At 32.9% G+C, this 12,604-nt stretch overlaps 1 protein-coding gene across 1 annotated transcript; it reads left to right on the plus strand.

Moving 5' to 3' along the window:
- The first annotated feature begins 8,932 nt into the window (after window positions 1-8,932).
- On the plus strand, window positions 8,933-11,577 carry LOC148843717 (uncharacterized). The gene is made up of 2 exons (XM_088959931.1): window positions 8,933-9,462; window positions 11,068-11,577. The coding sequence occupies exons 1-2, from the start codon at window positions 9,116-9,118 to the stop codon at window positions 11,303-11,305; spliced, it is 585 nt and encodes a 194-aa protein (XP_088816057.1). The 5' UTR covers window positions 8,933-9,115; the 3' UTR covers window positions 11,306-11,577.
- Window positions 11,578-12,604: the final 1,027 nt, after the last annotated feature.

Below are 12,604 nucleotides of genomic sequence, written 5' to 3' on the forward strand. Positions count from 1 at the left end.
GTACATATTTGTATTTGTACTTCTTCAAAACTAAGCCAAAGGAACAAAACTCGTGGTAAGTCGCTAAGGATGAAAATGTTCCACTATCAATAAGATTCTGTATTGCATGCTGAAGAGGAACACACTGAATGGTAGGATGTCTTGGCATTTAATGATAATCACGTAATGTACTCGATTTGAACCTTTGAGGAAGTGGATTTGGAACTAGCTTGGGCTGAAGTGGAATTACATGTCCTTCATGTACCAGTCGAGGAAGTAATTGAGAGAAAGGCACTGGGAGTGGAGTAAGCCTCTTCTCTTAATCCTTTTATATGATTGTGAGGGAGAAGCATAATGCTTTTGACCTGAAGACTCAACTCGTTGATAATTACCAATAGTAGCTTTCACTTCTTTCAGTTACTTTTGACTTAAGACTTAACTAGATGGTGGAGGGTTTGTAGTCAGACTACTGCTTCCCGACCAAAAGTCATGCTCAATTATTTTTGCAATAGTGACTATGCCCTTGAAATCCTGATACTTCATGAATGTTGAGAAAGGTATCTCTAAGGTCCTCAGAAACAAGTCGATCATCTCCTCCAAAGGGATGGGAGTCTTCAATTGAGTAGTAGTAAATCTCCATCAATATGCATATTCAGCAAAAGATTCCTTTAACGCTTTCTGCATGCCTTCTAATGTCCCTCTTTTCAGGGCTAGATCTATGCCATAGTCAAACCGATCCAGAAAAGTTGTGACCACTTGGTTCAAGTCTTCTTCTTATCTATTTGGAGTGATATGAACCATGTTAGTGCTTCACCCTCCAAACTCCTGTAGAAAAGCTGAACGATAACCTTTTCTTCTACTCCAAACTAAAACTTCTCTCCACAATATGTGCTCAGATGCACCTTAAGACTTCTTTCATTATACTTCTCAAAGTCTAGAATTTTGACCCCTTTTGGAAGCTCCAACTATGAGTATATACATAGCTTGTTAAAGTCTTGCGCAAGAGGGGTCTGTATGTGCCTTAACTCCAAATCATTTTTTTTTAACTTGGTTACATCTTCGTAGATGGGTACTATGCTCAGTGGCATTATTGTGCTTGGTAAAGGCTGATGTTGATCTTCTGTCTTGATGTACAATTCTTCGAGATTCTCAAATCTTGATAACGTGATATTCTTTGAATTCGATGTCTTAACCCTTTTGGAACTAGATGGCATAGTCCTGGATAAACTCTTCTAATTCATAAATGTGATTAGCAATTTCATCTTTTTAATCTTTATTTTTTGTTTTTACTCATTTTAACTATGAATTTGCTTTTATTAATGCAACATTTGTTTTATTTTTTATTAAATTCTTTGGCCAACTAAAGGGAGTGAGAAAATCAACTAGAAGCTATGTAGTGGGAGGCTTGATTTAACTCAATTAAGATGGGATGATACATAAAGCAAAAACCATGAAATGCTGACAAACTAGTAAGAAACCAACGGTAAAACTAGTCTACCCCTAGTTCGAAACCCGATGGGGTGAAAACTCAAGCAGATAAAGAAATATGCATAAAGCTAGGAGTTAAATCCAAGGGTAATGATGGAAAGGTAGGAGTTAAGTAGTTGAGTGTGATGGGTGTTGATTTATTAGGCTCTAGTTGCATTAGAATGGGAATGAACTACTTATGGATAGCAGATAAAGGCAATTTAGGAAGACGGTCAATATTGCTCTATGGATGGAGCAAGTAAACACAATTTAGGAAGACAACTCAAGATTTCTTTATAGTTGGAAAAGCAGCTAATGCTTCTATAGTTGACTAGGCAAAATAAATATTGCAAAATGTAGTACAATGGAAACAAGGCGGACCTCCATCCTGGAAAACATAAAAATTAGGGAAATATTTCCAAAACATATCCAACTGAGAGAAAAAACTAGGTTCAGATTAAAACAATTGTAATAAGTAGTTTATTTGGGTTACCACAAGTTTGAAACAAAATACTCAAATTATTCTTTTCAATTTTCATTTTATGAAAGAAAAAAGAACACATCCAATCATTAACAATAAACAGACATGTTTCATTTAAGGACCTAGAAATGTTTCATTTACTTCTAAACTTGCAACCATAACCAAAACATACAAAAGAAAAATGATATTATCTTACTATTTTTATTTTACCCATTTATATTACTTTTCCTTGTTATTTTTTTCTTTTTTTTGCTTATTATTTTTTCTTTCTTTTTTTATGTTTTTGGTTATTTTCATTTTTCTTATCCTTATCTTCTTTTTGTTTTGAGTTTTATTATTATTTATCATTTATTATATATATTTTTTGCTTTTTATTATTTTATTTTTACTACTTTCAAAATTTTATTAGATTTCTTCTTGGTCTTTATTCCTACTTGCTTAAAAATCAATCTTGTTATTTTTATTAATTTTCTTATTATCTTTTGGAGAATCCCACTTACTCTCTTACTTTTTTCTTCTCTTTTTAAAGTTTCATCCTTTTTTCTTTTTTGTTTTCTCTCATTTTTTCATTAATTTTATTTTATTTCATATTTTATAATTTTTTGTTGTGTTTTTACTTTTCATTTTTTTTATTTTTTTATTCTTTATTCTTTTGACATTTAATTTAAATTTTTTTAATTTGAATTTTTATCTCATTCTTTGATTTATTACTTTTATTTTTATTTTATCATTTTTAGGATTTTGGTCTTTTTATATTATTACACTATGTGGGTCTTACATTATATATATTCTTAATTCTCAACTTCTTTTTCTCGTAATATGACTAATTATCCCAAAGAAATATGATTAACCCTCCCCACTATGTTTGTTTTTTCCTTTTTTTTTTTTCCATTTTTCTTCTTTTTCCTTTTCTATTTTCTTTTACTTTTACTTTCTTTCTTTCTTTTTCTTTCTTTTTCCTTTTTACAACTTCTTTGAAATTTTATGTTTTTAATTTTCTTTCTCTCATTTTGTTCTCCTCTTTTTTAAGATTTTTATACTTATCATTATTTTTTATTTATTTGTTCATTATTTTTTAAATTTAATTCTTATTTTTTAATTTTTTTTGTTACATTTATGCTATGACTAATTTTTCTTATCCTCTAATTAAATATCCAAAGAAATTATTCTTACTCTTAATAATTTTATTATTTTTTTCGTTTTTCTTCTGTTTTTTCTCTTTCTTCTTCCCTTTTCTTTTCATTTTCATTTATTTATTTGTCATGGGGCTAGTCGACAAGGCCCCATGTGGCACTCAATTGGGTCGAGTAAGCCTACAAAAGCAAGTAATAGCACACAAAAGGCAACAAAAAAGGTACACGAATTAATGAAAAGGCTCATTGTATTGCATAAAATGATGGTAAGCACAAGAACACAGTTTAACCTTTACATGTTCTTAGCACACTCAACTACCTACCTCCCCTCAAACAGTAAATTAAGCTTTTGGGGGAGTGACATAAGAATACATCAAAATGTTGAAAAATCATACTAGTAATTATAATAATGCCATTGGCATTCTCCCCATACAAAATACACATGTTGCCCCACCTAATATACATTAGAAACACTCTGATGGCGTAACACGGTCATGGTAAAGGCACTTGGTGGTGTGGAAAAATGGTCACTATATATATATATATATATATATATATATATATATATATATATATATATATATATAATGTCTCGATTAATCCAAAAACATTGCTAATCTTCTCTACCTTTCTAAAATATTTTTATTTTTTATTTTTTGTTTAGTTTTTTATTTCTTATTATATTTTTGATTTTTTTATTTTTAGAAAATTGATTTTCTTTTCTTACGTTCTGTATTTTTTTCTTCTTTTTCTTCTTTGCCTCCCTATTTTTTAGTTCCTTTTTTTCTTTAATTCCCCTTTCTTATTTTCCTTTTCTTAATTTTTTTCTTTCATTTCCTCATCTTCTTTTTCCTTTCTTTTTTCTTTCATTTTTTGACTTCTTTTGTATATGGTGTTTGATTTTTTTTTCTGATTTTTCATATGTATTTTATTTTTTGTTTATTTTTACCTTTTATTTTTTTGTTTTTTTTTGGAATTTTGATTTTAATATTATTATTTTTTTACATTTTTATATATTTTGACTTTTTTCTTCCCCTTTTTTCTAATTTCATGCTATCACTTTCTCCCGTTTATTTTTTTTTTATTATTTGTTTTTTCTTTTTCTATTTTTATTTGTTTTATTGTATTTATTATTCTCTTTTACTCTTTAGTTATTACTTATTTATTATCCGTTTTTGGATTTTTATTCTTGATTGATTTTTTATTTTATTTTTCATTTGATTTTTTAATTTTCTATACTTAGCATTTCTTATCTTCTAATTAATGGTATGAAAGGAATATGGCTAATCCTTCCCATTTAATATTTTTCTTCTTTTCTTTTTCTTTCTTTTTTTCTTTCTTTTTCTTTTATTTTTATATTTTTTTAGACTTTTTACTTATCATAAATTTGTACTATTTGTTTATTATATTTTTTTGGATTTTTAATTCTTGATATTTTTAATTTTTTATATATTTGTTATATGATTAATTTTTCTTAATTAACCAAAATAAATATTGTAATTTTTATTTAAATGATTTTGTTTTTTCTTATTTTTTTCTCTTTTCCTTCTTTTTTTCGTTTTCCTTTTTCCTTTTTTTTCTTTTATCTGTTCTTTCTTTTTTTTTTCTCTCCTTTTTATATTTCTATTTTTCTTGATTTTTTGATTTTTATTTTTCTTATATTTGTTATTTTATTTATTTTGAATTTTTATATTATAATTTTTTGGCTCTTAATTTTTTTATTTATTGACACTTTATTTTATTTTATTTTATTTTTTTAAAAATTTGTTATTTTATTTTTTACCCTTTTTTTCTTTACATTTTTATATTTTTTCTTTTTCTTTTTCTTCTTTAAAAAATTCACCTTTATTTTTTTGGATTTTTATTGATTATTTTTATTTTTGTTTTATTTTTATTTTTGTGTATTTTTGCTATTGTGGCTTTTCTCATATTGTTTATTAAAAAATATTTCTAATCTTTCATACCCCTTTTTATTTCATTTATTATTATTATTTTTGTGAATTTTTATTTATTACTAAATATTTGTTTTAATTTTTTATTTTATGTTTTATGAATTTATATATTTTTATTTTTATTTTAGTTTTATTGGACTCTTGATGTTTTATTTGTTTTCTGATTTTTTTGATTTTTTTTTTATTTTATGTGAGCCCCACAAGGGGCATGCAAGCATACAAATCTGAGGTGGCTGACATGTGTAATGTGATGCATGAGGGGAGGGTTTGACACCTAGACTCAAGGCTCCAACAAGGTTTCGAATCTTCAAATCTCCACCCATTAGAAAAATGGGCTTCTTTGGTTAGTGGCTACTAGTTCAACGCATTCAGTGTGACTATTGGGAGTGTGAGTGAGCAGATAAGCAATAATAGAAATAAAGCAATAAACAATTATCTAATAATCATAAAAAATTAATCAGTTATATATATATATATATATAAAGCAACAATCAAGCAAAACGGGCTCCACCTATTGTCCAAGAACTTTCTAGTGGAGTTGCCAATCTGTGAACGTCAGGAAATGGCTCAATTGGGCTAATTTAGAGTTGCCACCCATCATTTGAAGGAAATGAAGGTGATGGGTCCTTTGAGAATGGCATCAGAAAATGGTTTTGTATTTATAGTGACTCTAAAGCCTAAAGCACTGACTAACCAATCCATGTAAGACTTGGATGGGTGAAGGAAGGGGTTAGGCACTCATCTCCCAAACATTTAGAGATGATATCCAACAAGTTTAATGGCTTACTAGAAGAGGAAAAAACCATTAGAGCTTCAAATGATCAGAAAATCGAGACTTGATGAAAGCAATCGTGTGCAATAATTGACTATTGAGGTTTAATGCACGACTACTTCAACTATTAGAGTTTAAACTCTTTAGTAGACTCTAGTAGTGGTTGACTACCAAAGCCTGATAGCCAACTAATGTAGTAAGGAATCTTTTTTCTCTGGTAGTCGACTATCACCATTTAGTAGTTGCCTAATAAGTGCTACGGGGTTCGACAATCACAACTAGTTGGTTGCCACCTTTCAGATATTTAACTACTAAGGACAATCTTACCTGGGATGCTCTAGTAGTCAATTCTTTAAGGCTAGGGAGTTGACTCCAAGTCCTCAAACTTGATTTATTGACCTTTTCACTTAAGTTAAGCTCCAAGAAAAACCTAAAGCCCTTCCTATCTTAATCATTAGTACTTAAAGTTGTGTGGTAACTAAAGTAGGTCTGAGATAAACCTTTATTGTGCACCTTACAATTGATTACATCAAATTCTATAAAAATTAAAGAAATAATTAAGCCCTTGAATTTGATTTCATTAAATTCTTTGAGAGGAATTTTGAATTTGATTACTTCATTTTCTTTATGAGAGAACCCTTTCAAAGACATTACTACTCTCAATGAATTTGTTACAATGAAAACAGATAAAATCAACACAAAAAGTTAGAGAAAAAAGGACCTAAAAGCCTACCTATGTGTTAGGCTAACAATGAATTGAAAATATTGATAACCATACCTATGTGATGCCGTGATGAATCATCCAACCATACGTATGTGTTAGGCTAACAATGAATTGAAAATATCGATAAGTGTAATATTTTAGTTATAAAATCAACTGAGTAAAGTTGGATATATTTATATTTGAATCTAACCAGTATAAATGCATTTATTGGATAATAAGTAAATGGGTTAAATTTGGCTTGACCAACATAGAAATGGATTGGACAACAATTTTACCTAATGGATCCACTAAAATCTGAATCTAGATTATTGATCAACCTGCAAGGCCTAGTGGCAACAATTTCGATGGATGTCACAACTCCTTTAATGTCTCTATGATATTGAATCTAATCAGTTGAAACATTGTGACACCAATCCATATATCAAAGGGATTACTTATATTTATAAACAAAATTCTCTTAAATTTTTGCAATTTTTTCTAATTTTTGAAAAATAAAAAAACATCAAACATGGATGTAGTTGTTTGAATTTACTCACAACCAATTCAATTTCCTATTTATTAATTAGTAAAATGAATCCAATCACTCCCTTATAAAACACAGACATCTTCTAACATCAGCCTGTGAATTGAAGCACAACACAATTCTCTTCTGGTTATGATTTTACATAAAAGACTAGCGGAGCCTGTGCAATGCATGGAAAAACCCGTTATGGTAGAAGAGATTAAGACTGTGTTTGGTTTGAAGGAAAAAGTAGAAAAAGGAAAGGAAAGGTATGGAAACTCATACAAGGTACCCCACCTTTCCCTTCATTTCCCTACATTTTCCTTCAAACCAAACATACACAGCCTAAGGAGAAATGTAAACCTTACATCATTTAACTGAAGAAAAAAACTAATGAAATAAACCATAAATTAATGTAATTAAATCAGCAAATAAATCCACTTAATATTTATAAGAAATATAAAAGTTCATAACGAATACTACACATAAAGCTTCTTAGTGGCATTGGAGCCCTATGATATTTTCCATTAAATCAAGCTGATATAAAGTTAAATTATTTTTGTTATTCATTATATTTTTATTAATTAATATATGTTTACAGCGATCATGGTTTCTCAGTTATTAATAATACAATTTGACCTGATAAATCGATCAAATGGATGGTTTGAATTTCATTAATAGTTCCTAGTTCAAAATTTTTCCATTGGGCTGCATTTGGTATATGTTTGGCATCGATGCTGCATATACAGCACTGCCATATGGGTTGGAAACACCGTTTTCTAAAAAAATGGTGTTTTTTTTTTTTTTAGTTTGGAAACATATCTGTCAGGTAGGAGGTTTCCTAGGGCAACAACAACACCTTTTGTTTGGTACTATTGCTCATATTTGTTTTCAGCACTGGTACCCATTATAGGAAGTCCACGTCACTGTCACATCATATCCTCGTTGGCAGCAGTGAGTTCTAAATTGAGAAAAATTGAATTTGACATTTCCTTAGATCACGCCTTTTCGATTTTCAAGGTGTGGTTTGGAATACCGTTTTTTATGGAAAAACGATTCTAAACATGTTATCGTTTTCTGGAACACCGATTTTTCCAATGTAATGCTGATGTATCACCGTTTTTTTTAACAACGACATCGATAAACACCGCATTGGTTGAAGTGCAATTTTATTTGCACTAGTGCAAATGCATGGGAGTTCAAATGAAAAAAAAAATGCAAATTCTCATTTAATTTTGTTTTGGGTTTTACTTTATTCTGCTTCATCTTTTAGTTTGCTTCATTTGTACCACAATTAAACCAAAAAACTAAAATTTAAAACAAAAAATAGACCAGAATTTACACTCAATTCATTTGTCGGTTTTGCATCAATACAAATTTATTTGCATTGCAACCACAGCCTTACTGACAATTTTTTTTTTTGTGTATCTTCATTGAAGAATGCTTAATTAGGTCTTGATATATAAAACACTATTATGAGCAATCCACAGCTCCACACTTCATCTATGATTACAAGTGATAATTCTCTCTCTCTCACACACGGCATAAAAATTGGAAAGAAGTCTCAAAAAGCATGAGCGGAGTGTGCTATTGAGGTGTCAATTGTCAGACTTAAAACCATCAATAGATCACCCCCCGGCCCTTCGATTGGGTTCTAGATTCCAATCTAAGAGTATAACCAAATCTCCAAAAACCCATCTCTCTCACACCACTAATAAAAAATTACTCTTGCTAATTTTGACCTAATCGGTATCTATTCTCATGCACTTCATCTCTATCTCTCAAAGGCATTTTATGTAATTATCAACCATTTCCAGTGCCACTCACCGCTATTAACACAGTCATCAGGCCCATCACATAAGGAAATAAATAGTAACCTTTTAAACTCCACCCTTAAAGTCCAAAACCCACTCCCTATTTTTAAGCTCTCAAACTTTCCCTTCCTCCATTCCATATTTCCATTTCTCTCTCTCTCTTCAACTCACAACGCTTCTTCTGCATTCTCCTAACACTAAAAAGAAAAAGAAAAGATAAAAGAAAGAAAAGGCCACACTCTCTCTTTCTCTCTCTAGAACATCACATCACAGAAACAATCTTTCTCCGGAATGGAGGAGTCTCTAAGGAAGCTTGCTCTCTGGTATACCAAGACGTTCAAGCCCATCATGACCCACGACGAGTTGGAGCCAATCATGACCACCCTCGGCTTCGTTGGCCTCCCCTTGTCATCCTCTCCGGCCGCCTGCACCGGCGGCGTTGCCTGGAAAGAGTACGTCTATTCCGCTGGTGGGTGCCGGAACCCATCACCGACCGAGCCGCTGCCCCGGCCACGGCTGCCCTACCCGAGGATCGACGGCCTTCACACCTACACCTATCGTGCGTTCATCGATGCCGTCACCTTTTACATTGGGAACGGTGATATTGGGAGCGATATCTCTGATATCTTCCATATTAGGTCCGTGTTTTGCTCTCTCTGTTATTCTTTCTCTCGTTGCTTTCTTTTTTTATTAAAATTTCTTTATTTTTTCATTGATTTTGATGCAATGATGCGGGGAGAAATGCTTCTATTTTTGTGTTTAATTACGTGGGTACCACTGAGTTGCCCTTGTCATGATTTATTTATTTATTTTTAAATCAGAGATCTTTTGAATTTTGATTCGATTGGTGGGTATTATTTGGAATTTGGAAATTGGAATACTTGGCTGGGCTTAAGGGCCCTTGTTCATGGGCTTGGGCTTTAGATTTCAGAACTGTTTGTTTTCTATTTTTGGTTCTCTCCGTGCAAATAAATGGAAGCAGAAAGAGAGGCCCAATCAAAGGTGGGACTGTGACATGAGGCAAGTTGTGGGCCCAAGCCCAAACTACTTATGGGGCCCCCTCTCTCTAGAAACTCGTTGTCGGAAAACTTCAGTTAGAATTCATGCTGGGCCCGAAGGGACACAAAGATGGGTACTGGCCACAAATGTTTTCCACGTGTGTGAGTGTTAGGTTAGACCCTGGAAAGGAGCTTGCCGTTTCTAAAGCTAGAACTTCCGAATTGATCTTAACAAGGGACCCACCGCCCACGCATGAGGGTGAGCTTTTCACCGCTGGATTAGTGTGATGGGGGGACCCACCTATGAAAAGATCAGTCAATCCAATCTCTAATGGTAGATATATACCGTTTTTGTATTTCTTGTACTACTTGTAGTTGCATCTGACACCATCTATCTAGAACCTTATGCATGGGGTCCATTGGATCAAGTGGTGAGACTGAGACCCACATGAATCGTAGCACTGTCTGGGTCTGCATTATGTGTCAATCTAACCAATAACCAAGTTTAGTGTTAAAAGACCAAATAGTCCCCGTTTATGGAGCGGATCTGAATGGATCCGACCCGACCCATTGGCAGCACTACGAGTAGCTGAACTGATATAATGTTCCGGCTTTGGTGTAAATAGAAGGTGTATGAAGTATGAAGCAACGTTCGGGTTAGATCTTTATGTAGAGTTGGCACATATGTGGCACGTGCGAGCTTGGGGGTCCAGAATCATGTAGGTCCCACTAACCTGCTCTATACCAATATAGATAAAAGTTGTGTGATAAATTAGATGTTTGGCAGCACAAGCACAACTAGCCCATTCATCCTACTTTCTTCATTGGCTGGCTTCAGCTTGTTTAGGTTCTGTTTGGTTGTTAAGTAGTAACTTCAGTTTGCAACCCCCGTTGTTATTGAAAGAAAGAAAAAAAGAGAAAAAGAGAAGAAGAGATTGGCTTGGTCTGAACTAGAGGAGTAAAACCAATCAAACCAAAACTGTAGGCTGTGTTTGGTTGCATTGCAAGTATGATAGTGCAAATGATTTGGATGCAAATTCTGATTTGTTTTTGTTTTAAACTTCATCTTATTTTGTTTGATTACAATACAAATAAAATAAAATTAAACCTAAATTTGCATTCTATTCATACACTCCCTTGCATTTGCACTAGTACAAATAAAATTACACCGTGACCAAATGCAGCCGTATGGATTTCTCATAATTAGTGGTTGAATCAGATTGTATTGTTTGTGTTTTTTTTCAGGGGCATGCCACTCCATCGAATTTACGACCGGCCCTTCGATAAAAAGTTCCGGAGATTGGATGAGGAGGAAAGCATCTATGTTTTCAGAGAGGGAACTCTGGATCAAGCAACATTTTTAGTATATGATAACAAGAATAACAATGTCAGCATCTACAGAAGCAACAATGTCATCATCCATAGCAAGGCCAACAACACTGGCATATGCAATCTTGTTCCGTTGAAGGATATCATAGTTTGATCTCTTCAAATTCCCCCTCAAGAAAAAAGAAAAAACCCCAAAATTTTGGTAGTTAAATTTTGATAAACCTTGACCTAAAGGTCTGAGATGTATCTCTTATTCAATGAGAATGGGTTTTAGTGATGTATCTATAATTTAGGTTGTATTTGGTATCATTGTTGTTTTTACTGAAAAAAGTTGAGGTTTATCAAAGAAGTTATCTTCCACCGAAAAAAATGTATGCAATGGATTGGTGTTGGCATTTATAGTAGAAACATCAAATTTAGCGTGTTTCATGAACAAGTGGCAATAGTATCAGCATTTAATACTAAAAATGGAATTTTTATGAAAACAGTGGCCTATTGATAAACCCCAAAAGTTTCTAGTAGACTCTTGACTTTGTGCAAGTTTTCTTGTTCTTCTCCCCCTCCCTTCCCTCTTTCTCTTCCCCTGGTTGTGGTGCATTCATGCCAAATGGATGACGAGGAGATTTTACGTAACATCTCAAGTCTACTGGTTTCTCCTTCTAACGCTATTATATCGGCTTCCAATGACGATGTTCTCCCAAAGGATGAGTGGTGTAGATCCCTGGTTTTTAAGGTCATCACTGATAAAACTTTACGAGTACCTGGATTGCGGGAAATGATCTGTAAATCGTGGAAAATGAAAGATTCTGCCGTTATGGAGTTTGGCTCCTCTTCCTTCATGGTACGTTTTCCAGCATCCTTTGACCGGGATCAGATATGTGAAAAAGGTCCATGGTTATTTGAAAATGATTTGTTAGTCCTTCACAAGGCTGAACCCAACGTTCAACCGGAAGGTTACCAATTTACTACAACAAATGTTTGGGTTCATCTTATTGGACTGCCAGTGGCTTATCTGAATGTTAATGCTGTCAAGAAGGTGGCTTCTTCTCCGGGTACTCCTTATGAGCTTGCAAAAAACGAGGATCAGAAATGAAGCTAGTTTGCTCGTATTAAGGTTGTCATTGACATCAGTAAATCTCTCCGTCAATCGGTTCCCTTCAAACTTTTAAATGGGAATATCATTCAGGTCGATATACAGTATGAACGTCTCCCTCGTTTTTGCACTTTTTGTGGCTTAATTGGTCATGAACGTCGGATCTCTAATGCTCTGGTTGATTGAATTACTAAGAATATCAAAGTTTCTTCTCCTTCAAAATCTGCGTCCAGTGTTAAGCTTGGGTCTAAGTTTCTTCTCCCCCTAAAATCGACCAGGGTTTACATCCTGCCTCGCCGGTGGATGAGTTACAGAACCCAGACTCTTCGACTTCTCTTGCCCCTCATGCTGGGGACGTTG

Source organism: Nelumbo lutea, chromosome 8, assembly GCF_056320005.1.
Source record: "Nelumbo lutea isolate HS-2025 chromosome 8, American lotus-T2T, whole genome shotgun sequence".
NCBI lineage: Eukaryota > Viridiplantae > Streptophyta > Magnoliopsida > Proteales > Nelumbonaceae > Nelumbo > Nelumbo lutea.

Coding starts and splice junctions, on each gene's coding strand:
- LOC148843717 (XM_088959931.1), top strand. CDS start 9,116: ATGGAGGAGTCTCTAAGGAAGCTTGCTCTCTGGTATACCAAGACGTTC. Junction 9,463..11,067: donor TCTGATATCTTCCATATTAG/GTCCGTGTTTTG, acceptor GTTTTTTTTCAG/GGGCATGCCACTCCATCGAA.